At 38.5% G+C, this 24,603-nt stretch overlaps 1 protein-coding gene across 6 annotated transcripts in view; it reads left to right on the top strand.

Moving 5' to 3' along the window:
• Positions 1-24,603, top strand: part of LOC101737289 (espin) — a 118,792-nt gene that overhangs the window by 81,597 nt on the left and 12,592 nt on the right. For all 6 annotated transcript variants that reach the window (XM_062674936.1, XM_062674925.1, XM_062674923.1 and 3 more), the window contains 4 exons: positions 535-621; positions 1,512-1,608; positions 2,462-2,681; positions 15,760-16,301. In XM_062674936.1, coding sequence (XP_062530920.1) covers positions 535-621; positions 1,512-1,608; positions 2,462-2,681; positions 15,760-16,301 — 946 coding nt within the window. The remainder of the gene's footprint in view (positions 1-534; positions 622-1,511; positions 1,609-2,461; positions 2,682-15,759; positions 16,302-24,603) is intronic.

The raw sequence follows: 24,603 nt of genomic DNA, 5'->3' as shown, positions 1-24,603 counted from the left end.
CAACTATGAACTATGAGTATAGTATTGGTGAGCAGGAGCTGAGTGGATCGGGTGTGTGCTAGTCTACCTTCAAAGGCAAAGATAGGACGATATCAGTAAAAGTGAGCTCTAAAATATCAATTTTGATAATTGCTTGGTCGCATGTGCATGCACCGATAACTGTGCAGTTTAATCACATACACGCTAGGGCTTGCCTGTCTATTATGCATGCACGGCTAAAACCATCATGCAAAACCTAGCGTGTATGGCCGCCATTATGGGGATCTACTCAAAAAGAAGATACCAAAGCAGCAGCTCGAGGATGTTTTGCATTAGTAGGAGAGTTCTTGTTATCTTCTTCTTCTTAATGTGATGATGAAGGTTGGTGACGTGGAAGGACGTGGACTTACAACGACCTTGAGCAGTGTACTGGTGCTTTTGGTGAAATGGCACCGGCTCTGCGTTTCCATACCGTCAATTAGATGTAAACTGATAATATAGTGGAAGGGAAAAATAATTTGAGAAGACCCCTCCAGTGAAGCGTTTTGTTCGTAGGAGTAGTTCTCGGGACTCTGGAAGTCACAGTCGCCCCGGCAGCGCGGCTCTCCTCGTGGACTACGACTCCAAAGATAGCAACGACAGGTACGGGATATTATTATTATGTTAAGGCACGGTCCTTCTTGTATAACTAGAATAACTAGAGGTCACGCAGTAGTCGAAATTCGACTATAATGAATTGAAATTGTAAGTTTGTACACTATTATGATTGTATTTTCAAAGCCAAGACTACACTATAGAAAATTATTAATAAAGAAAAACAATATTTAATCTATTCTCAATTTAACCACAGACGTCAATAACAAAAGTTTGACAATAAATAGTACGCATGCGTCTGTGCGTCAAATACATGGTAGTGTGTGTAATATTTTTATTTATTGATTTAATGAATTTTTTAGGCATAATTAAAAAAAATATTAACATTGTGCACTCCTTCTCTATATTCTGTATAAGTGTGGGAAATTTCATACTCCTGCGTCCGCGCAATTTTCGTAAAAAGGGATACAAAGTTTTTCATTCACGTATTAATATATAGGTATAAGAAATTAATTTTAAACAAATAATTGAAAATATACCGGTTTTTTTTTCATGGCCCATTCATTACAAGTAAAATCATGATTCCTAAGTTCATGAAAGAGAGATTTTTGTAGTGAACATTTTTTTTTTATTGCTTAGATGGGTGGACGAGGTCACAGCCCACCTGGTGTTAAGTGGTTACTGGAACCCATAGACATCTACAACGTAAATGCGCCACCCACCTTGAGATATAAGTTCTAAGGTCTCAGTATAGTTACAACGGCTGCCCCGCCCTGCAAACCGAAACGCATTACTGCTTCACGGCAGAAATAGGCAGGGCGGTGGTACCTACCCGTGCGGGCTCACAAAAGGTCCTACCACTAGTAGAGATCATGGGGCCATAATAAGACGCGTCATATTCGCCACGAAATATAATTCTCTGTCGTCTCTTTAAGCAGCAAGACATACGAGGAAGTTTCGCCGGTTGCGGAAGCTCCAGCCAAGTCGACGATGGCCACGAAGCTCGCGGCGCTCACGCACAAAGCTCAGAGCTTCGTAAGTCGTTTGCAATGTACCAACATTCGACGAATTTGTATTGTCCTTTCCGTATATCATAATACTTTAATTATAATATTATTTGGTGACCGTTAGTAAATGTAATTTATGAACACATGAAAGGGAGATTTAAAATCACAGATACGTTAATGATTAGAGACACCTCTTATCATTAATGTATCTGTGATTTTGCTTTTGCTTCTTGATTTTGAGGTTGATCGATCTCACTGTTCAAGTGGTCACCAGAGTCCGTAGGCATCGTGACGTGAATGTCGTTTGAGACATGAGGTTGAAATCTCCATTATATTTATCTGCCTTCACACCATTCAAATCGAAAGGCGTGGTTTCTTTGCACCCGAATAAGCTGGATTTTGAACTTTAAAATTAAGCCAACAGATTATAACTTTAGTTGGAATAGGGAGTTTTTTAAGCCCGAACGGATTTGTACCGTCATCCCATCTCTTAACGCCGCGAAGCATGTCTTCTAGTTTATAAGATGCGATCAGGTCTCACTTTTTTTTTCCTACCTTAGCTGATGGTCTGAGAGACGATATCAGCGTCACCGCGCGAGTAGGTCACGGGACTCAAACCTGACGTTGTTAATAACACGTACCCTAGCAAGAGAATACTGCAATTCTAAAAAAAATCTTACGTTACGGACGTTTTTTCTCGATTAGGGTACCCCTCCGCATCGTCCCATAAGGAACTTCGTTCCAAAAACTAATGTTTGTCCGACACTGGAGTCGAACCTTCGACTCTCGGTCCAAGATTCAGTGACGTTAGCTACTGCACCGCCGGGTCAGTCTGTAAGCTACACCGCATGGCGACATATTTAGTTACCAATGATGTCCAGGCGAGCCGCATATCGTCAGCGGCCGGCAGCCGGCGCGCGTCCGTGTCCGACGAAGCAACCGTAGTCCAAGCCTCTGCATCGTCAGGAGTGTCATCCGGAGGCAGCTCGGGGGATGAGGCGCCACCCCCGCCGCCACCGCCCCCCGCCCCACCTGCGCCCCCTCCCCCCGCCGTGCTGGAGGAACACGCTATACGACCGTCGGAATTCAAAGCTAGGATCGGTAAGGACTTATGTTACTTTTGAATCTGTTTCTTACCCCCACTTGTATAGGAAAATAGAAAGAGATGTCTGCACTTTCAGCAACGTAAGTACTTGAGTTGTATTGGTGATTTCCTTTTTTATTATCAGCGTGAGTAACACGAATAGTGTTTCAAAATTATTATTATTTTTTATTTTTTCATGCTTAGATGGCTGGACGAGCTCACAGCTCATCAGGTGCTAAGTGGTCACTGGAGCCCATATACATCTACAACGTAAATGCGTCACCCACCTTGACATATAAGTTCTAAGGTCTCAAGTATAGTTACAACGGCTGCCCCACCCATCAAACCGAAACGCATTACTGCTTCACGGCAAAAATAGGCAGGGTGGTGGTACCTACCAGTGCGGACTCACAAGAGGTCCTACCACCATACCTACTACCTGCATAATTGGAAGTGAAATCCATTATAATGTGGACAGCTGTAACTCTGATGCGCCCCGGCACTGTAGGTGTCCACGACTATCGATGGCAATCCACTGTCTTCCAATCATTTGTAAGGAATTTGTGTAAAATAAATTCGGAAGAGGTGATGATACTAACCCACTTCTTCTTCTTCATGTCCTCATTCCTCATTAAGTAGGCTCGGCGTTGCACGACCCCTTATCATTTTCCACCGGCGATTAGACATGAGTTTTATGACCAACCGCCTGACACTGACAGACTGCACAGTTAGCACTGCTCTTGCTAGGGCCAGTGTTTCCAACACTCCCGGCTTGAGCTCCGTCAGCTCACCTACACGTTAGGCTGAAGCTGAAATAGCGGCTATCAGCATAGGAAGGAAAAAAAAGTTAATTATAAATACAGTGGATTTCATTAATAACGACCTCGGTTATAACGACTTTTTGGTTATAGCGACGTCAAGCTTACGTCCCTTGAATTTAAAGCATACTTTCCTAAGAAATTCATTCGGTTATAGCGACTTTATATAGCGTCCATTTCGGGTATAGCGACTTGTTTATAAGAACCATTTATGACAGATTCCCAGAAATCCCTTGCGGATATTGCTATTGAGTCAGCAAAGGCACAAAGACTCATTCATAAAACTATTAAGCTTTCTTATCCTTTGTTTACATTCAGAGATGGTCAAGCAAATGCTTTGTTTGTAAGTTCCTACATAAGTGTGCTAAGTAGTCCTCTACTCAGCACGGGAAACTTATGTGAATATTGATGATAATGAAATTATTGCGTCTGCGCTTCAAACACAAGAAAAGTAGGACGAAGAAGAGGAAGAGGATTGCAATCTAAATGAAATTCCAACAACTAGATATATATTATGTGCTATACAACGTTCCAAAAGTACTGTTTATTTGGTGAAGGTCAAAATAATTTAGACGTAGAGGGAATAATGAAAATGGAATACACCTTACAACGTGCAGAAAGAACTAAACTTAAACAGTGCAGTGTAACACGTTTTTTCAATAACACCTGTGTATACCGTAATTAAATAAATGATAAGTAAATACTTAAGTACATGACTTTACATTATTTCGGATATAGCGACCTCCGGATATAGCGACGACATTAAAGTGCCCCTCCGCCGTCGTTATAACCGAAATTCACTGTAATCTAAACAAACTCTTCATATCGAGAAGTTTTTCAAGTATTTTCTCGAGCCATAAAAGGAATACAGTTTAAAAAGCCATTTTGCATTAATTACTTTATTAATTTCATAGTCTTCGTAGCTTCAATCAATCACTTTACTATAGTTCCGCGATTACTGGCTTTGAGTTTAAGTAAGAGTCTTTTATTATTAGTTAAAATTTACTGGCCATTGAGCCCGCATGGGCTGGTACCAAAATCCTGTTTTACTCTGTTGCGGTGTGGACATCTATTGTTTTGAAGAGTGTTATGGCCTGCAATAAATTATATATGACAGTTCATGACACAAGATAGGTGGTTGCATTATATTTGCCCTTATCCATTATTATTAGCTCCTTCGACTGTGTATGCATCCCGTGTTTCACTAAAACGTTAAGTATTTCGTTGGTACATTAACGCTGTTCTAAAGGAATCTTGAATTACTTACCGGTATTTATAGTTCTCAAGAGATCTTTTTCTTTTTTTGTCACGTACCGTCCGGCTCTGGAATTATCTTCTCCTCCAAGTTTCCCGAACGCTATGACAGGTCTTTCTTCAAACGAGGTTTACGGAGGTATTCGAAGCGTGTATTGCCGCAGCGACGGTAACCACACTCATCACCGAAGGTCCGTATGTTCGTCTGGCTAGAAGGGCAATAAGAAAGTTGTTTTTGTGAAAATTTCTCTTGCTGATTAAAATTGACATACCAAAATAGATTTCATTGTGAAACCCCGAATGATTTTTTTTTATTGTTTAGTTGGGTGGACGAGCTCGCAGCCCATCTGGTGTTAAGTGGTTAATGCGACCCATTGACATCTACAACGTAAATGCGCCACCCACCTTGAGATATATGCTCTAAGGTCTCAGTATGGTTACACTCTTCAAACCGAAACGCATTACTGCTTCACGACAGAAACAGGCAGGGCGGTGGTGCCCGCGCGGACTCACAAGAGGTCCTACCAACATTAATAGTCGCAAGCAACCGCATTCTAAAAGTTCCAGAACATTCTACGGTTGATGAGCATATATAAAAGGTCCGAATTAAAATACAAATGAGTCGACTATTATCAAAGCCGGCAATCTAACTTTTGGACAATTATTGGTAAATCAGAAAAACGAATTATTGACTTTGTATTCCATTGGCAGTCACAAAACTCTTCGGAACGACATCTTAGATAAATAACAGGTTAACTATTAACCTTTATTTAATGCAGGTTTTGAACCGTATTCTTTGAAGGAGACGATTATATTCAAATCAATCTGTATTGACATATCAATAACATTTTTTTGTCCAAATGCACAGATTGCCACCTTTGATAATAGACGACTCAAATACAAACATAATTCGTTTCCCATTTTAATATATTTTATTCGATGTAAAAATACTTGGGATTGTCTCGGCCGGTCCAAATAAGTCTGTTCACTTTCTACCGAAGCTAATGGGCAGTTAGTCTCGTTCTGATTGCGGCGCACTCACAAACAATAAAATGTATGTAAAAGTTAATACGAATTAATTGTTTCTTTAATGTTTTTTTTTTTTTTGAATGTTTCTTTTTTGCATAACTTTCTGTTTTCAAAGGATCGGCGTCGGCGAATCAAATTTCGTCACGGTAACTAATATTATATCCGGTCACTCGTTGTGTTTAACTTAATTTCGATTTACCTTCCCTCGTCTCGTGAAAGGGAACCGAGTTCTTTTGTATTTTCCGTTTGCTTTTGCTACACATCGTTTGCCTACGTTTGTCGCTAGGGGCGCTGTTCCAACTCCATACAAATATGAGTTAACTTTTACGCCATCGAGAACGTTAAAAAGCTCGCACTAAGCGTACAGAGTCCGCCTGCTTTTTTTTATGATTGAAAGATTACTGGTGGCCTGCTGTTTTGTGGCTACATCATATTGAACGCGTCTACCTTGAGACATGAATGAATGAATGAAAAACAAAAATCTTTACTGCACAAAAATATTGTACAAAGGCGAACTTAACGCCATGCAGACATTCTCTTCCAGTTAACCCTCGTTGATGAAGTGAAAGATGCAAGAAGTGCGTAGCTGTGATAAAGTTAATACATGGCGATAATTTAAAGAACTATAGTAGACACTAGCGACCCGCCCTCGCTTCGCTTCGGAAACATTAAAACACACATGAAACCAAAAAAAATAAAATATTATTTTTTTTTAAAAAAGTAGCCTATGTTCATCAGGGACAATGTCGGCTTCTAATGGAAAAAGAATTTTTCAAATCGGTCCAGTAGTTTTGGAGCCTATTCGAAACAAACAAACAAACAAATCTTTCTTCTTTATAATATTAGTATAGATGAGTGAAAATGAACACTAGGTTATTTGCAAAATAAATACATACATACAAAATACATAGATAAGAAATACATATCAAATAAAATAAATTATATAAACCACAACATACTACAAAACAATCAAGTGATCTGTGTTTTTAAAAAAAGAGATCATGTAGTTTCGCTTTCAAAATATCAACTGAACGTGCTTGACGAAAACTCGGGGTAAAACTATTCCAAAGACGAGTTACTGAAATAGTAAAGGAATTTGAGCATAACGCAGTTCTGTGTTCAGGGAAGCGTAGTATTTTGTTGTCAAGAGTCCGTAGATCACGACCATAAGTACTGAGAGATATAAATCTATCGCGTAAATATTGAGGAGAACACGGATTATTGAGAACAGAAAAAAGAGTGGCGAGGAGATGAGTTCCGACATGAAGTCGGAGACTCAATTTTAATGTTACAATGGCTATAATCTATAACAGTGGTTCCCAAACTTATTTTGTTTACTGCCCACTTTGTGAATAAATTATTTTTTAGCGCCCCCATTTTGTCTACCTACTTAATAACTACTATAGCGAGAGCTCAGTCGGTGTCTAAGAGTCCTCCTAGATGAAATTACAAATCGCCTTCCAAGCCTCTACACAACGCCCTCATTTTTTTCTGGGTCTCTTACCGCCCCCCATTAGGCCTGCAGCGCCCACAAGGGGGCGTTATCGCCCACTTTGGGAAAGGCTGATCTATAACGACAGTATACTGGTACCTAGTATGGTACGGAATAAACCAGTTTGGATAATAGTAACGATAATGGAAGAGCAATGGGTGTTATTTTTAAACAATTCATAATTACTTCGTGAAAGTAGCAATGCGATACTGAAACCACCGCGAGAATTAATTTGTCGGATAAACCGCGTATTCACCTACTTTCGTAAGAATAGTATAAAACTATTTCATTAAAGAAATCATCTTTTAATATATGTATTATAGTACGATCAGTTTTGTCGATTTTGAAAAATATTTTAAGAAATAATAATAAGATTTTAAGAAAAACAAACCCAAAAGCCAATGACTTTAAGTGTTTTTTTCAAAATCAGCCATACTGTCACAGAGCTTGACGCAACTGTCGCTCAGTTATCGAACGAATCGGCGGGAAATTTAAAGTTGTAACCCAAAAACCGAACAAATTACATATGCAAATACATGCGATGTATCTTGTGGCGGTGTTGTCATCAAAGATATCACAATAATCATGCGACACAGCGGTCCTGGGTTCATGTGACCGGGATCAATCAGATTCTGGGAATATCCATGGCTTCATATAATCCGAGGAACTGCTTGTGTTAATTCAAGCTTCGTTGGCTCCGATCTTATTCATGTTGTATCTAATATTTCCTTTTACTTTTGTAGTTTCGTAAGGTCCAAGATACTTGAGATGTACTTAGGCACCTTGTAAAAATGTCTTCTTCATAGCCACCTAAATTGTTCTCAATTCGACTGTAAGTTTTTTTTATGTTTGTTACCTCATAACTTTTGACTGAGTGACTCGATTTTGATCCTTTTTTATTAGAAAGCTGACGCTTCCCGTGTAATCCCATTTCAATTTAGTACAGTTCTGATAATGGTATCCATGAGAAAACCATATAAGTCTTAAATTTGCAATAAGTACGTGCCCAACAAATAGATGAATAACTCAATATCACGCTAACCGATTTCGATGATTATTGGTTTTAGTGTATACTTATTCATTTGTTTTGGAATATATATTTTTTTCTATTTGAAGTCGGTTTTTGTTAAAGCATGTCTATTTACAATTATTCTAGTTTAAGTTCTTATCGTGTTTTGCTTAAAATTCTGTATAATTTGGAAAGTACATGCCCCTCGTACTCGCAAACGCAGTGCGTGCTCGCGATTGTTTCAAACTCACAAATTAAACAAAAAGGTCTCCATCATAATGTCGTATTATCTCACGGATTTCTGTTGTTTTCAAGGGATCTCGACTTTTAAATTGCAATTTTAGATTATCTGTTTAATGAAATTTCGTTTTTCAATGATCACAGTTTTCAAACCTATTATATTTTATTGCTTAGATGGGTGGACGAGCTTACGGACCACCCGGTGTTTAGTGGTTACCGGAGCCAATAGACATTTACAACGTAAATGGCGTCACCCACCTTGAGACATGAGTTCTAAGGTCTCACTTGTAACAGTACAACGGCTGCCCCGCCCTTCAAACCGAAACGCATTACTGCTTCACGGCGGAAATAGGCAGGGTGGTGGTACCTACCTGTGCGGACTCACAAGACGTCCGCCTACCACCAGTAGGCGGATATAGGCAGGGCGGTGGTACCTACTGTATATTCGTATTGTAATTTTAATTAGTCATAAAGATGCCAAACCGCAGCACAGTTTCAGTAATCAGACTGTAACCCATTTCAGTATTGTAGCATTCGAAATAAACGGTAACTTTTATGAATGCAGTAGCTTTGGCTATCTAGACCGTTAGTTCAGCCGTAATTAAGACTTTCTAGTTCATTTTTTAATCTTTTGTCTTAGTTATGATGAATCATCGTTTTTGCTTTGGTACTTTTCCGATATATCTTATTAACAATGTTTTTGTAAATCTTAATGTAACATTTTTACTAGTGTTAGGACCCCTTGTGAGTCCGCGCGGGTAAGTACCACCACCCTGCCTATTTCTGCCGTGAAGCAGTATTGCGTTTCGGTTTGAAGCGTGAGGCAGCCGTTGTAACTATACTGAGACCTTAGAACTTATATCTCAAGGTGGGTGAGGCATTTATGAGGCTCCGATAACCACTTAACACCAGGTGGGCTGTTAGCTCGTCCACCCGTTATTCAATAAAAAAAATCGCACTCAATGTTCCACCAATGTTCCTTTAATTCTAATTTATCTTTAAAACATTTTTTGGTGATTTTTCGCATTGATTTCCACTTTCCCATCGTTCATTGTAGAATTAACAAAATTTTTAGTTGACCCTCATTCACACTGAGTAATGCTTTAGTTCTAGCATTGGGCTTTATTATAAAGAGCATTGTTTATAAAGCTCGGTGAATGAGGTAGCTATAACTTTGAATAAAAAAAAATCCTTAATGAATAAATATTAAAATATTTAGGATTGTTGTGCAGGGGTTTTTCAAATGATAAAAGCCGGGTATTTAAAATCTATTGCTAAATGTTTGTGCTTCAGTGACAGTGGTTGTACCTAGAACAAAAAAGTACCAATTGCTGTACCTCCTGTACTAATTGTGTCTATACCAATAAATTGATTTTTTTTATTGCTTAGATGTGTGGACGAGCTCACAGCCCACCTGGTGTTAAGTGGTTACCGGAGCCCATAGACATCTTCAACGTAAATGTGCCACTCATATAGAGACATAAGTTCTAAGGCCTCAAGTATAGTTATATTGTATAGTTATAGTTATAATATAATATATTCTGTAGTAAAGACATTGGCTGTATACTCCATAACAAATGCAACATTGTTTTGGGGTTGTTTGTTTTTTGAGTGAAATCTTCTAAAAGCCCGAACCAATATCAAAGACTTTTATTGATATGTAAATAATTCGTTCGAATTATCATTTTGACTTGGTGATTATTATAAGTCGAAGAACTTCCCGAAGGCAAAAAATCGCTCCCGATAATTTGTGTGCGCTAAATTAATTGACATCTGTATATTAATAAGTGAAGCAAAAACTTTGTATCCCTTTTTACGAAAATCGCGCGGACCGAGGTGTATGAAATTTTCCACACTTATAGAGAATATAGAGAAGAAGTGCACAATGTTAATATTTTTTGAAAATAATGCATAATAAATACTTTAAATCAATAAAGAAAACATTACACACACTACATACCATGTATTTGACGCACACACGCATGCATGCTATTTATTGTCAAACTTTTGTTCTTGACGTCTGTTGTCAAATTGAGATTAAATATTGTTAATATTTTTTATAGTGTAGTCTTGTCGAAATTTGTGATTGTAGAAGTATAAAATACAATCATAATAGTGTACAAACTTACAATTCCAATTAGTTATAGTCGAATTTCGACCACTGCGGGACCTCTAGTTTATTTAATTAGGTAACAACTTCTGTGAAAGTCAAACGTTGCGAAAGTCAACCACCCTGCCTATTTCCGCCGTGAAGCAGTAATGCGTTTCGGTTTGAAGGGTAGGGCAGCCGTTGTAACTATACTGTGATCTTAGAACTAATATCTCAAGGTGGGTGGCGCATTTACGTTGTAGATGTGCATGGGCTCCAGTAACCACTTAACACCAGGTGAGCTGTGAGCTCGTCCAACCATCTAAGCAATAAAAAAAAAAAAAAATGTAACATAAATTTTTTTTTTATTGCCCTATAGTCAGACGAGCATACGGCTCACCTGATGGTAAGTGGTTACCGTCGCTCATGGACGTCAGCAATGCCAGGGGCAGAGCCAAGCCGCTGCCTACCAAATAAAATTTGTCTTCTAGTTTTGTGTGGAAATCAATGAACAACTTAACAAATGGGTTTCTTTACGTAAACATTTCTCCACACTTAAAGTACTCGTGATTACGAAGCAAGTTATTTAAACGGTGTAGGTACTTAAATTGTGTGAGCAGAGCCGGTCAACTGTGACTTCCTTCGATTATAGCAATTAATATTTTGAAATCCATTTTTATTTTATTATTAACAAATCACTTCTGCAAGAAATATGTGTAAGAATAAAATATAGTCAAATAAAGAAGGCGTTGTGTCCTAAAGGTGTCAGTTCAATACGAGTGTATTGTGTTAAATATTTTATTTGCATTATTTTAAGAAGACAAAAAATGGTATTTTAATTAAATTCTTCAATTAAAAACTCAAGTTTAGACCAGATACTTTATGCAACTATTTAAAAGAGCACCACAGTTTTAGGTACTAAAATATCATAGACCTAAGCTAAAACTGCACTTTGATAATATGAGTTAGAGTATGTTGTTTATAGACGAGTCATTATGTTTGTTTCAGGCTAGGGTAGTCGAGAATAGTAAGATCTTATGTATTATATCGTATAATGTAAACAAATCTCTCAAAATCTATATCAAAATTACACTTAATGCAACAGTCGAAATATATACAAAAGAATTTATTTTTTATTTTTTATGTGGGTGGACCAGTTCACAGCCCACCTGGTGTTAAGTGGTTATTGGAGCCCATAGACATATAGAACGTAAATGCGTCACCCGCCTTGAGATATAAGTTCTAAGGTCTCAAGTATAGTTGCAACGGCTGCCCCACCCTTCAAACCGAAACGCAACTGCTTCATGGAAGAAATAGGCAGGGTGGTGGTACCTACCCGCACGGACTCACAAGAGGTCCTACCACCAGTACTTGTTGATTATTTTCTTTGTCAATAATAATCTATATATATAAAAATGAATTGCTGTTTGTTAGTCTCGCTAAACCTCGAGAACGGCTGGACCGATTTGGCTAAGTTTGGTCTTGAATTAGTTGTGGAAGTCCAGAGAAGGTTTAAAGGGTAAATAAATATGAGAATGCTCGGAATTAAATAAAAATAACAATTTTGTTTTTCCTTCGATGTGTCCCCCGTCGGACGGATTCCTTTTGTTTATTTTATACAACATTTTAGGTCTTTTATTTATCGATTAAGGCACTACGAAGTCTGCCGGGTCAGCTAGTAAACAGCTAAAATATCGCACAGTTTGAAGTGTTTCTGATTCCTTAAGAAAGTACGCAGATACACACAATTTGCTACATGTATTGAAGGAAATTTCTCTGGAAGCGTATTATTCTAGATAATTTCAAAGTTTCTAAAATGCTGTTTGTGGTTATCGTCAACTATATGTGTATAAGGCGAATAGTGTAGAGCGAACACAGTGACGTGTCTTTCTATAGGTAATAGAGATTTTAAAAAAGCATGGAAAGACTTCGGTTGCACCAGAAGATAGCACAAAGTGGGAATGAGTTGCTCGCTCCGGGCATTTCAATATTGTAAAATTGTTATGTTATAATTACTTATTGTAAAAAAGAATATTTAAAAAAATCTAATATTAAAAAAAATAACTAATAAAAAAAGACATGCCCGCTGACTTTCTTGCCAATTCTTCTCAGGACGGAGGCTAATTCTTGTGAATTGGCGGTAGTTCTTTTGACGTTCAACAAGTATGTACTTTCATTTATGTTGAATAAAACTTTTTTGATTTGATTTGATTTGATTTGCATGTTCCAAGTTGATATGGGAAATTTTAATTGCAATTACCGTAACTTCTATGAAAACTATTAGCTATATGTCAGAGAGGCCATCGAGTTGATAAAATATTTTGTTCAACCAGTAGTTTCAGCAATCACGGAAGACTGTAAACTATTTGAGCATCGGAAATCGTTAAAAGAATTTTCATTTTTAATCACGTAATACATTAGCTTGCTTTTCAATCGTGTGTTGCTTACATGAGAAAATCTACGCGGACACTCAATTATATTGATAATATTAATATAATAATAATCCAGCTGGTTTAGAGGCCTAACACAGAAGGCAGTTATCCTCGACACTGCGCACATTGTGAGGAGGTTTCTCACTCTGGAGTCCTAACCACTGGTGGCTTGTGTCTTACACAGCCATCAGCGGCAATCTATTTTTATATAGTGTTTTTTAAAAAAAAATATTTTTAATATCTTTTTTAAAAATATTGTGTAATTAATAAGATTTTAAATAAATAAAAGTAAATACTAATATAATATTATAATAAAGCACCAACAAGTTTTTTCTTAAAAACTATGAAAGCCGGTTTTTTAATCCCCGCCCTACTAATAATATTAATACTTATTGGCTAGCTTAGTTCGAGTTTGAACATTTTTCTGAGAAAATATCTTTGAATGAATAAAAAAAAAACAATTTAACAAATTCGTAATACTCACAACTAATTATAAAAGTTCTCTTAGTTTTGAAATGTAATTAATTATATTCGTCTAAAGATAGTTTCATAAGGCCTTCGCGAGTCTTAGGGTTGCCGTACAGACAGATGAGCATACGGGCCACCTGATGGTGAGTGGTTACTGTCGCTCATGGACGTCAGCAATGCCAGGGGCAGAGCTAAGCCGCTGCCTACCGTTTAATACTCTCCACAAGCCTCGTTTGATGAAGGACATGTCATAGCGCTCGGGAAACACCGTGGAGGGGAGCTCATTCCAAAGCCGGATGGTACGTGGCAAAAAAGATCTCTGGAAACGCACTATCGATGACCGCAGTGGCTCCAGGTAGTATGGATGAACTCTACTCCGGTAGCGGGCGGTGCGATCGTAAAAACGAGATGCCGGTATCATCTTGAAAAATTTAAATCTCGCTCTCAATTTAAAACTCGAAAAATAGCTTGATTTAAAATGAAAAACACATTTACACCGCTTCATCTTTTTCTTTCTTTCCTATTACCTGCTGCTACTGCTGGGGTATAGGGCTCGAACCAAATTCTTCCATTCGCATCGGTCTTGGGCAGTATGTTCTCCACTACGTCATATCGCTCACATAACATTATAATTTTATAATAATATTTTCTTTGGTTTTGGGTTTTACGGTAATTACGGTAATTACGGTCGTTGGCTACGGTCGTCCGTGACCACGAAAACTGTAAAGTATAGGTATTCGTGACGTTTCGAACCAAACCCAACACTAATTGTTCGCTCATTACTGATCATCGTTATTATTTATATGTACTCTATCACAATGTAGTTAGTATAATTCGGAAGGTAAACTACATCTTTTTTTTTCTTAGATGGGTGGACGAGCTCACAGCCCACCTGGTGTTAAGTGGTTACTGGAGCCCATAGACATCCACAACGTAAATGCGCCACACACCTTGAGATGTAAGTTCTAAGGTCTCAGTATAGTTACAACGGCTGCCCCACCCTTCAAACCGAAACGCGTTACTGCTTCACGGCAGAAATAGGCAGGGCGGTGGTACCCATCCGCGCGGACTCACAAGAGGTCCTACCACCAGTAATTACGCAAATTATAATTTTGCGGGTTTCATTTTTATTACACGATGTTATTCCTTCACCGTGGAAGTCAATCGTGAACATTTATTGAGTACGTATTTCATTAGAAAAATTGGTACCCGCCTGAGATTCGAACACCGGTGCATCGCTTTAACACGAATGCACCGGACGTCTTATCTTTTAGGCCACGACGACTTGTACATCTTGCATACTTGCTACGGTCGTTTGCTTTTGCACGATGTTATTGTCATCGGGTTGTCGATAAATAGGTAAGATGTGTTGTCTCGCCCACCTGTCCTTGTGAAACTGGAAAGGCCACCAGTAAACCCTCAATCATGAAAAAAAATGGTATAGATATAGTGAGAAAAGATTTTCTTTCGTATTTTTTGAAAATATCGTGCTCTCACAAATAGCTTCAGTACCAAGATATATATAGAGTGGATAATACGCAATTCAAATATTCTATATAGTTTTAATGATACTAGAGGTCCCGCAGTAGTCGTAATTCGACTATAATTAATTGGAATTGTAAGTTTGTACACTATTATGATTGTATTTTATACTTCTATAATCACAAATTTCGCCAAGACTACACTATAAAAAACATTAACAAAGGTAAACAATATTTAATCTATTCTCAATTTGACAACAAACGCCAAGAACAAAAGTTTGACAATATTATGCATGTTGTATGTAGTGTGTGTAATGTTTTCTTTATTGGTTTAATGTATCTTTTATGCATTATTTAAAAAAATATTAGCATTGTGCACTTCTTCTCTATATTCTCTATAAGTGTGGAAAATTTCATACTCCTCCTTCCGCGCAATTTTCGTAAAAAGGGATACAAAGTTTTTGCTTCACGTATTAATATATAGATTTTCACATTACTTATAAAAAGCTTGTATAGCCATGCCGGAACCACGAAAACGGTTAAAAAATCCAGTCCAACGAATAATATTTAATATTTACCTGTACTTATAATATATAATAATTCATTGACAGTTCGGCTGTCATCATATTGTGTTAAAGATCCGAATTTTCCTGAAGGGAAATAATTGATTTGTAAGATGTGTTGTGTGATTGAATGCTCGATGTGGTACGACGCGGTCGCGTTGTGTGCGTGCGCGGCGATGCGCGGACTTTCTCTCCCCTCTCAAGTGTTTGCGTTCCACAGCGGGACGACGCGCCTCTGCAGACGACGAGCGACCGCGCGGACCCAACCTCGTCAACAAGCAGCCCGCGCTACCATTCGTGCCGCCAGCCTTCCCGCACAACGCGCCCGACCGCCTCATCAAACCCTCCGAGTACTTGAAAACAATCACGGCGCCCTGCAAGCGGGACGAGGGCGCGGCGGAGGGCCGGCCTCCTCCGCCGCCGCCCGTGCCCGAGGATGCACCCCCGCCTCCGCCCCTCGCGCCCCAACCCCTCGCGGCCATCAGCAGCGCCGACCTCTCCGCCGTCCGGCTGCGGACCCCGGCCACCAAGACCATGTCCGCACCGCCCCCGACCAGGTCCCTCAGCCTGCAGTGTATACCCAGCGCGGCTGAGAACTACCGTAGCGCTAAGACCGATCTGATAGAGGAGCTCAAAATGTCGAAGGACATCAGCGGGATCAAGAAGCTGAAGGTGGAGCGAGCGCGCCGCGAGAGCCTCCAAGATAAGGAGACCTTCACAGAATTCACGAAGAGGTTCACCGCGGAGAACTTTGTGGATCAGGTCAGTGGTTCATCTTGTTTAATTAATTAACTGATTTTAGACTAAGCTTTAAAATATTTCAAACTTAAATTTGATAATGCTGTATGTTTCTGCCGCGAAGCCTTCATGCGTTGTAGTGTCTACCATTTTAGTTTTCGACTTCATGTCTGGATGTGCGAGTGGCCTTTATAATTCCAATCACCATTGAACACTAGGTAGTCTAAAAATTCGTCTACCCTCATAGTGCATAAAAAATGTCTCAAATTTAGTAGTAGACACTATAATTACCAAAAAAGTTCAGACGAGGTCTGCGAAAGTGACTTATTTTAATTGAGACAGAATTCGCGATGACTGCTTATTGATGGCGAGTTAAAAAATATGTAGTTCCGATTAGTTTATCTAAGTGCAATAAGATTCATTATTAAATATCAATACTAGATGTATAGTTAAGACATTATTGAACTTAAATTTAAATCTTAAGTTGTAGTAACATATTGCACATAAAAATGAAACTATTTTCAAGAGGTTTCTGTATAACAATACTAACTAAAATCAGTCTTAAAGTTTGTTTAGCAAAAACCAAATATTTAGTAAAAATTAAAGCCACTTTCTGCCGAGAAATGTAGTTGAGATAAAAGAAAATGACACATACAGAATCATAAAGTACTCGCTTGAAGTGATTGTAATTTAATCGAGAAATGTAGCTGCGTTTCGTGTTAATAGGCCAATTTGTAAACAAGAAAAGTTGCATTAATTACATCATCCATCATCAGTGGCGGATTTGCAGTCTCGGCCGCCCTAGGCTCCAAGTCATCAGCCGCCCCTTTCTCAGCATCCACCATATAGACTACATAATGAAATTGCTTTATTACCAACTTTTATCTAAATAGATTTAGAAATTTAGGAAAAAAAAAAGTTTTATGCGGTATAGATTGCATCATGCAGTGCACTCCGCCCGCCATACGTTATAATAAGTTTTTTGATAAGATTGGGGCCGCCCCTAAATCTGGCCGCCCTAGGCCCGTGCCTACCGGGCCTTAGTGTAAATCCGCCAATGATCATCAGCATCAGCCTGTATCTATTCACTTCTGGATGTAGGCCTCTCCCATAGTCAGCCACAATGAACGGTCCCCCGTCTTCCGTATCCAATCTCCTCCAGCATATTGATTGATTGATTGAAAATTCTTTATTGCACAAAAATATTGTATAAAGGCGAACTTAACGCCATGCAGACATTCTCTTCCAGTTAACCCTCGTTGATGAAGTGAAAGATGCAAGAATTGCGTAGCTGTGATAAAGTTAATACATGGCGATACTTGAAAGAATTATAGTAGACATGAGTGAAAATGAACTTTTAATTACATTGCCAAAATAAATACACAGACGTACATACAAAATATGTAGATAAGAAATATTTTTTTTTTTTTGGTTGCTTATTTGAGTGGCCGAGCTCACAGCTCACCTGGTGTTAAGTGGTCACTGGAGCCCATAGACATCTACAATGTAAATGCGCCACCCACCTTGAGATATAAGTTCTAAGATCTCAGTATAGTTACAACGGCTGCCCCGCCCTTCAAACCGAAACGCATTACTGCTTCAGGGCAGAAATAGGCACGGTCCTACCACCAGTAAGGCGAACTTACAATATAACCTTGAAACAATTCCTTGAAACATAACAGTTCATTGCCAATATCTGAAATTGTGTAGATTGCAAAATGACAATATAATGCAATGTGCCAGTTGCCAGTTCATTTTCATTGTTCGGCTTCTCTGCGCGTTATGTCTAGCGACTGTGAAACATAAGTTGATGATAAGCAGATCAAACTGTTATCGCTTGAACACACAAGTATAGCCATTTTTTCTGACTTCATACAGTAAGTCTAACGGATGGATATCTTCAACTGTTTCTTCTATAGCTTCTAAATTACATCTCGTACTTACTCACTTAGTGTATATGTAACCTCTATATGATTTATGATATAAATCTTAAAGAGGTTATAATAAGTTATACAGGTGACAGATAAATTTGAATTTTGATTGAATTGAAACGGCCGTCTGGTGTAGTGGTAAGTGACATGGTCACTACACAAGGGGGTCGCAGGTTCGAATCCCGCCAAGGGAAGATATTTGAATGATAAATATAAATGTCTTTTCCAGGGTTATGGATGTCTATTAAATATATGTATGTGTATAATAAAAATCTTACATTTATATCCGTTATCTGGTACTTGTAACACAAGTTCTTTACGAACTTATCACGGGACCAGTTAACGTGACGTGATTGTTAGTAAATATTTATTTATTATTTATTTAAATGGTATTTTGAATATTGAACCATTAGAAGAAGAAACATTAGAAACATTGAAACATTTTGATTATTGAAACACATGAAACATAAGAACTGGTGAAGCAATAGCTTAAATGTTGTTTTATAATGTATTATTTTATGTATCATAAAAGAATGTTTAGCTTGCTCTGTTTAGAGAAAAAACATTTAAGCTTCACAAGTTCTTATGTTTCAATATTCAAAATACCATTTATGTGTCACCTGTGTGGGTGACTCACATGTATTTATTTATTTTATATTATTTTATTATAATTACACTACACAACAACACATACATACTTTATTTTATTTCAACACATTCATTTATCACACAATCATACAAAACATTATTTACACTTAACAAAATAAAATTCACAAGCAAAGTCAGGCGATAACTGTAGTATAGCGGCGGCGATATATTTCGCTAGTACATCGGTCGCATTTTTACCGATCCACCGCCACCAGTCGAAATCTGACTTGCGAGCGAGCATCCCGTATATATCTTTTTGTGCTACGCCTTTTATAATTTTTGCTTTGTTTCGTGTACCTGCTTGTGTTGCTTGGACTATCTATTTCTTGTGTACTTTCTCCTTCTTTCTATATATTGTGTTCGTCTTAAATAAAAACTTTCATTGTCTCCATTCGTGTTTGGAAAGACATTTATATTACACCCTCAAGACGACCAAACTGGTGACCCCGACGTGATATACGACAAAGGGAAGATCTTCCACCGAGCGGATGATATTGCTCGGTAGACCGACGGTCCGAATGTTGTTGTTCGGAACTTGTATATATGCGCTTTATCTTGAAAATGTCGTAAGCGAGATTCAGGCATCTGTCAATTATCTTGCGTTGTATGATGGCTACCCGCCACATCACTCCCCTCCGCTCCGTGGAAGATCTTCCCTCCGTCGTTATAAGCTTCCTACAACTGGTGACCTACGACGGAACAATCGCAACCTTCTGATTCATCATCAGCGCATCAAGAACTTCGGCTACCACAATCCCCGCATTCTCGCAGATAAAAGCACGTCATTGGCAGTCGTCCCACAGCAAGCCAGCATCGCAGCCTCAACAGGACCATCGCAGCCGACTCACCGCGCTTCCTGGTCCTACGGCACGCAACTTCACTGCCTCATCACGCCGCAACAGTTCATCGCAGCCCACGACCGGATCATCAACGCTTGGGGTCACACATCTCCGGCGTGGCAGCTCTGCACACATGGACTACTGGCGACACGCACGCAGCATTCAAGCTCAGTCTCGACTCACCGCAGACTTCGAGCAGCACTGGCGACACGCACGCAGCATTCAAGCTCAGCCTCGACTCACCGCAGGCTTCGAGCAGCACTGGCCCTTGCAAGCTAATCTCAGCACGGACAACGCTAACTAAAAATGACACGACCTCCAGTCTCGGAGGGGAGTGATGTGGCGGGTAGCCATCATACAACGCAAGATAATTGACAGATGCCTGAATCTCGCTTACGACATTTTCAAGATAAAGCGCATATATACAAGTTCCGAACAACAACATTCGGACCGTCGGTCTACCGAGCAATATCATCCGCTCGGTGGAAGATCTTTCCTTTCGTCGCAAACTCCCCAAAACCTGTATAACTTAATAGGTATAACCTCTTTAAGGTTTATGTCATAAAGCATATAGAGGTTACATAATGATGCGATTGAGTAACTCTCGCCCGCCAATCAAGAAGAAACTAGAGGGACTACTGGTAAATTTTGGTAAACGAAAAAATTGCATATGAGTTCGTATATGGTTCGAGTTAAGCGGCAAGATCTCCAAACTATTCGCGATACATCAGTCCCAAAAAAAGAAAACTGTGTACTAAAAGACAAGGGAAATTGCAAGATGCTTCAATATGATTGAAACTTTGCCGTCTCCAATTATTTCTGTCTCATTTCAAGAAAATATTTTATGGTGCGTCGTTATTAAATTTTGAAAGTAGGCGATTGACAAATAAATCAAACATTTTTTGGGATTATCTGAAGCAAAATTCCAAAGTTCGGTGTCAATTAAAATTTTATTGATAGAGCATTTGGTCTATATTTTGTTGGTCAATCGGCATCTTTGTGGCCTTGTGTTATCTTTGTTTGTTTCCAACGGAGTACCTCTAAAATCGACAGATCTTTGACTACAGAGTCAAGATTGTTTGCTAACCGTTTTGTAGCTTCTTTAAATATATTGGGGTATGTCGGTATGAACCAATATTCTCATCGGCCTCTTCATCTTGAAGACTTAACCACTAGAGTGTTTTATTATTTTTATTTCATAGCTGGGTGGACGAGCTCACAACCCACCTGGTGTTAAGTGGTTACCGGAGCCCATAGACATCTACAACGTAAATGCCGCCATCCACCCTTCAAGCCGAAACGCATTACTGCATCACGGCAGAAGCAGGCAGGGTGGTGGTACCTACCCGTGCGGATTCACAACAGGTCCTACCATCAGTAAGCAGAGAGCTATTAAAGTTACTATGCTTAGATGTTTATAAAGTCTGGCTAAATAATTTTGGTTTGGCAATGCTCAATCGCGTACCCCAGATGAGGGATTCCGCAAATGCAATCTGTCTCTATCAGCATTAAACTTCAACATTACTTCAAACCGAAATTTTTAATTGCGAAAATAATTATAGCCTCCAATTCTAGATGCCTGTTTATTGGCTTGATATTTGAGAATCGACCGTTAGAATTGCGTTCCAAGATTCTTGTAATGATATCTCAAGAGACACTAGGTTCGTTTAAAATGCCAGCATGATCTATCTGTTCATGCGTGTAATAGCCAAGTGTCGATTTCAAAACCGATGACTAAATATGAATTAATAACGTGTTGTATGCAATCGTTTTCGGATTGTGTTATTGAGATGAGGAAATTTCTATTAAGTTATTCCTTTCCTTTCTTTTTGTCTACGATATTGAGGTATTTTACTGGTGGTAGGACATCTTGTGAGTCTCCGGTAGGTACCACCACCCTGCCTATTTCTGCCGTGAAGCAGTAATGCTTTTCCGGAGCCCATAGACATCTACAACGTAAATGCCGCCATCCACATTGAGATATGACTTCTAAGGTCTCAGTATAGTTACAACGGCAGAAATAGGCAGAGTAGTGGTACCTACCGGTGCGGACTCACCAGATGTCCTACCACCAGGAAACTGATTGCTATTGTGGTTGTAGTATACAAACAATTATGATCATATTACAATAACATTAAACAAGATAATGCTAGTCTATTAGTGGTTTTGGAATCTAGATAGGATAACCCTTTGAATACCACCAATAAATCCATCGAGTTAGGTCGCATTTTTTTAAATGATCATACCGTGATCTGAAAGACTATTTATTTGGGTTAAGCGACATTTTTGCAACTTTACAAGAGAGCCATTCAAAGCTTAAAATTTGGAAAAAAGATCACAAGAAAAAAACTTCTTTAGGTATTTCAATGGAGTAAACTTAATTGTAGTTCAATTAAAAACCGAACTATTGATGCTAATACCAAATAAAACGAACCTTTAATTACAAAGATAAATGTCGTGTATTCAGCGAAATATCGATTAAATAAAATAGCCTTTTAATCCCTCAGTACTGTTTCCGACGATTTGAATATTGTACAGTATATAAAAGCTCGTAAATAATATAATTACAATAATAAACACAAGATTTAACCACAAAAGTAGTTGTGGTGGTAGCCATCTTATGACGCAAGATATTTTACAGATGCCTGAATTTCACTTACGACATCTTCAAAAAGAAAAAAAGAAGTGAAAGATCTTTCACCGAGCGGGTGATATTGCTCGGTAGACCGACGGTCCGAATGTTGTTGTTCGGAACTTGTGTAGGTATATGCAAGCTTATCTTGAAAATGTCGTAAGCGAGATTCAGGCATTTGTCAAATATCTTCTGTTGTATGATGGCTACTGCCACATAGGGCCTACTGGAAGAGATTTCAGCATGAAATAAGTAGTGCCCTTGTACTCTGTATCCTTATTGACGTGTTTTTTCTAACAGCTGTGTGTACAAAATATATTAAATAAATTAAATAAATAAAATAGTTCTCATTACATACACGACTCATGAAAACCGTACAAAATACTATAGAATATGTCTTATTAGAATCACTAGATGATCACCGAACATTGCTCGATTTTTTTTTCATAATAACGCCATCTTTTTGTGTCTTTAAAGCAGTAAAAATAGTATTATTATTCGCCAATAGATGTCGGGAAGAGCCTTAAAGTTGATTATCGGTAAAGTTGATTATTGAAAATACGAATAAATCAACATTTTCTGAAAATAAATCGTAGCTAGATCGATTTATCGCCCCCGAAATCCCCTGTATACTAAATTTTATGAAAATCGTTGGAGCCGTTTCCGAGATTCAGATTATATATATATTCATATACAAGAATTGCTCGTTTAAAGGTATAAGATTATCATAACGAGAGGTCTTGTTCTACATTGGCAACTGAGCGTGATGTTGCCGCTTCTTTTGAACTGTTATTACTTGAATTTTGAAGAAAATAGAAACATGAAAATATCTGACCGACCCGATGGTGCAGTACTTAGCGGCCCTGACTGTTACGCTGAGGGTCGCAGGTTCAATTCCCACGTCGGGCAAACATTCGTGTGATGAACAGATTTGTTTTTCCTTTTTCTGGGTGATTATTATCTAAATATAAATATCTAAACACATACAAGTATGTTTATTAGCTTCTGGTACCCATAGCACAGGGATTTGTTACTAGTTTTATCTTTATTCTATAACAACATAGGTTGGTGATATCATGAGTCGGCACTGGGACAGTCGTTGCATAGTATCTTTGAGGCTCCGACCTCATGTAATTCGTTCGCTTACCCTCTATAACAAAAAATAACCACATAAAGATGTTAAAGTAAACATCTGGTTTAACTAAACAATAAAGCATCTTATTCGATTCGGACAATGAACCTTTTTTTTTGTTTCTTGAAAGATTAATCTTCAGCAACACGATTTCGTTCGCAAACTAATTAAAAATATAATACGAGATCACAATAAGGTTACTGCCGGCACGTTCATGAGATTTTCGTTCTTAAGTATGTTACGAATAAGAACGAGTTTCGATTGTGGGTTTACTGTGTTTTGTGCCGCCGTCGAGCACATCCGTTTTCACGCTTTCACTGTTCCGTAGTCCGCCATAGTTAATCGTGCGCTTTTGCACGACTTTTTTTACTTTATTTTCGGATTAAATCTATTAAAATGCGATTAAAATGAATCTTGGCGCTCTACTATTTTCCAGACGGCCTAATGACTCTTGGTTTAATGCGTAGCTTGTAAATACACTTCGAATTTATGTGTTGATTTACTGAAACCACACGGGATTTTGAGTCTGGTGGTAGGATCTCTTGTGAGTCCGCACGGGTCGGTTCCACCACCACCCTGCCTATTTCTGCCGTGAAGCAGTAAGCGTTTCGGTTTGAAGGGTGGGGGTCATATCTCAGGGTGAGTGGCGGCATTTACATTGTAGATGTCTATAGGCTCCAGTAACCACTTAAAACCATGTGGGCTGTGAGCTTGTCCACGCATCTAAGCAAAAAAACAAACATGGCGTTAATGATCCGCAGATTCAACCATCCATAACATAAATAAAAAGATAATTAGTTATAAGCCTAATTATAGCATCAAAACGGTGCCGTTAGAAGAATGCATACGGCTCTTTATTTGGAGCTAGTTTTAATGTCGCACTTAATATTAGGAAGACGGATCTCATTAGTCTATCCCTTAAATCCAATAAAAATGATAGTTTCGAATCAAAATAACGACAAATTAACCTAAATGAAATTTTCTCCTCATTGGCGATAAAATTTGCGTAAAATTGTTTTAGTTCCAAACGTTTTAATGGAACCGTTCTCTAAAGATGATTCGGTTAAAAGTAATCTCGTTAGCACTTTCTATAATTTTTTTGACTGTCATAGAACAAATTTTAATATTGAAACGCCTTGAGATA

This window comes from Bombyx mori, chromosome 3, assembly GCF_030269925.1.
Source record: "Bombyx mori chromosome 3, ASM3026992v2".
Classification (NCBI taxonomy): domain Eukaryota; kingdom Metazoa; phylum Arthropoda; class Insecta; order Lepidoptera; family Bombycidae; genus Bombyx; species Bombyx mori.
The sequence above is the reverse complement of the archived record's forward strand: the minus strand, read 5'-3'. Positions and strand labels throughout refer to the sequence as shown.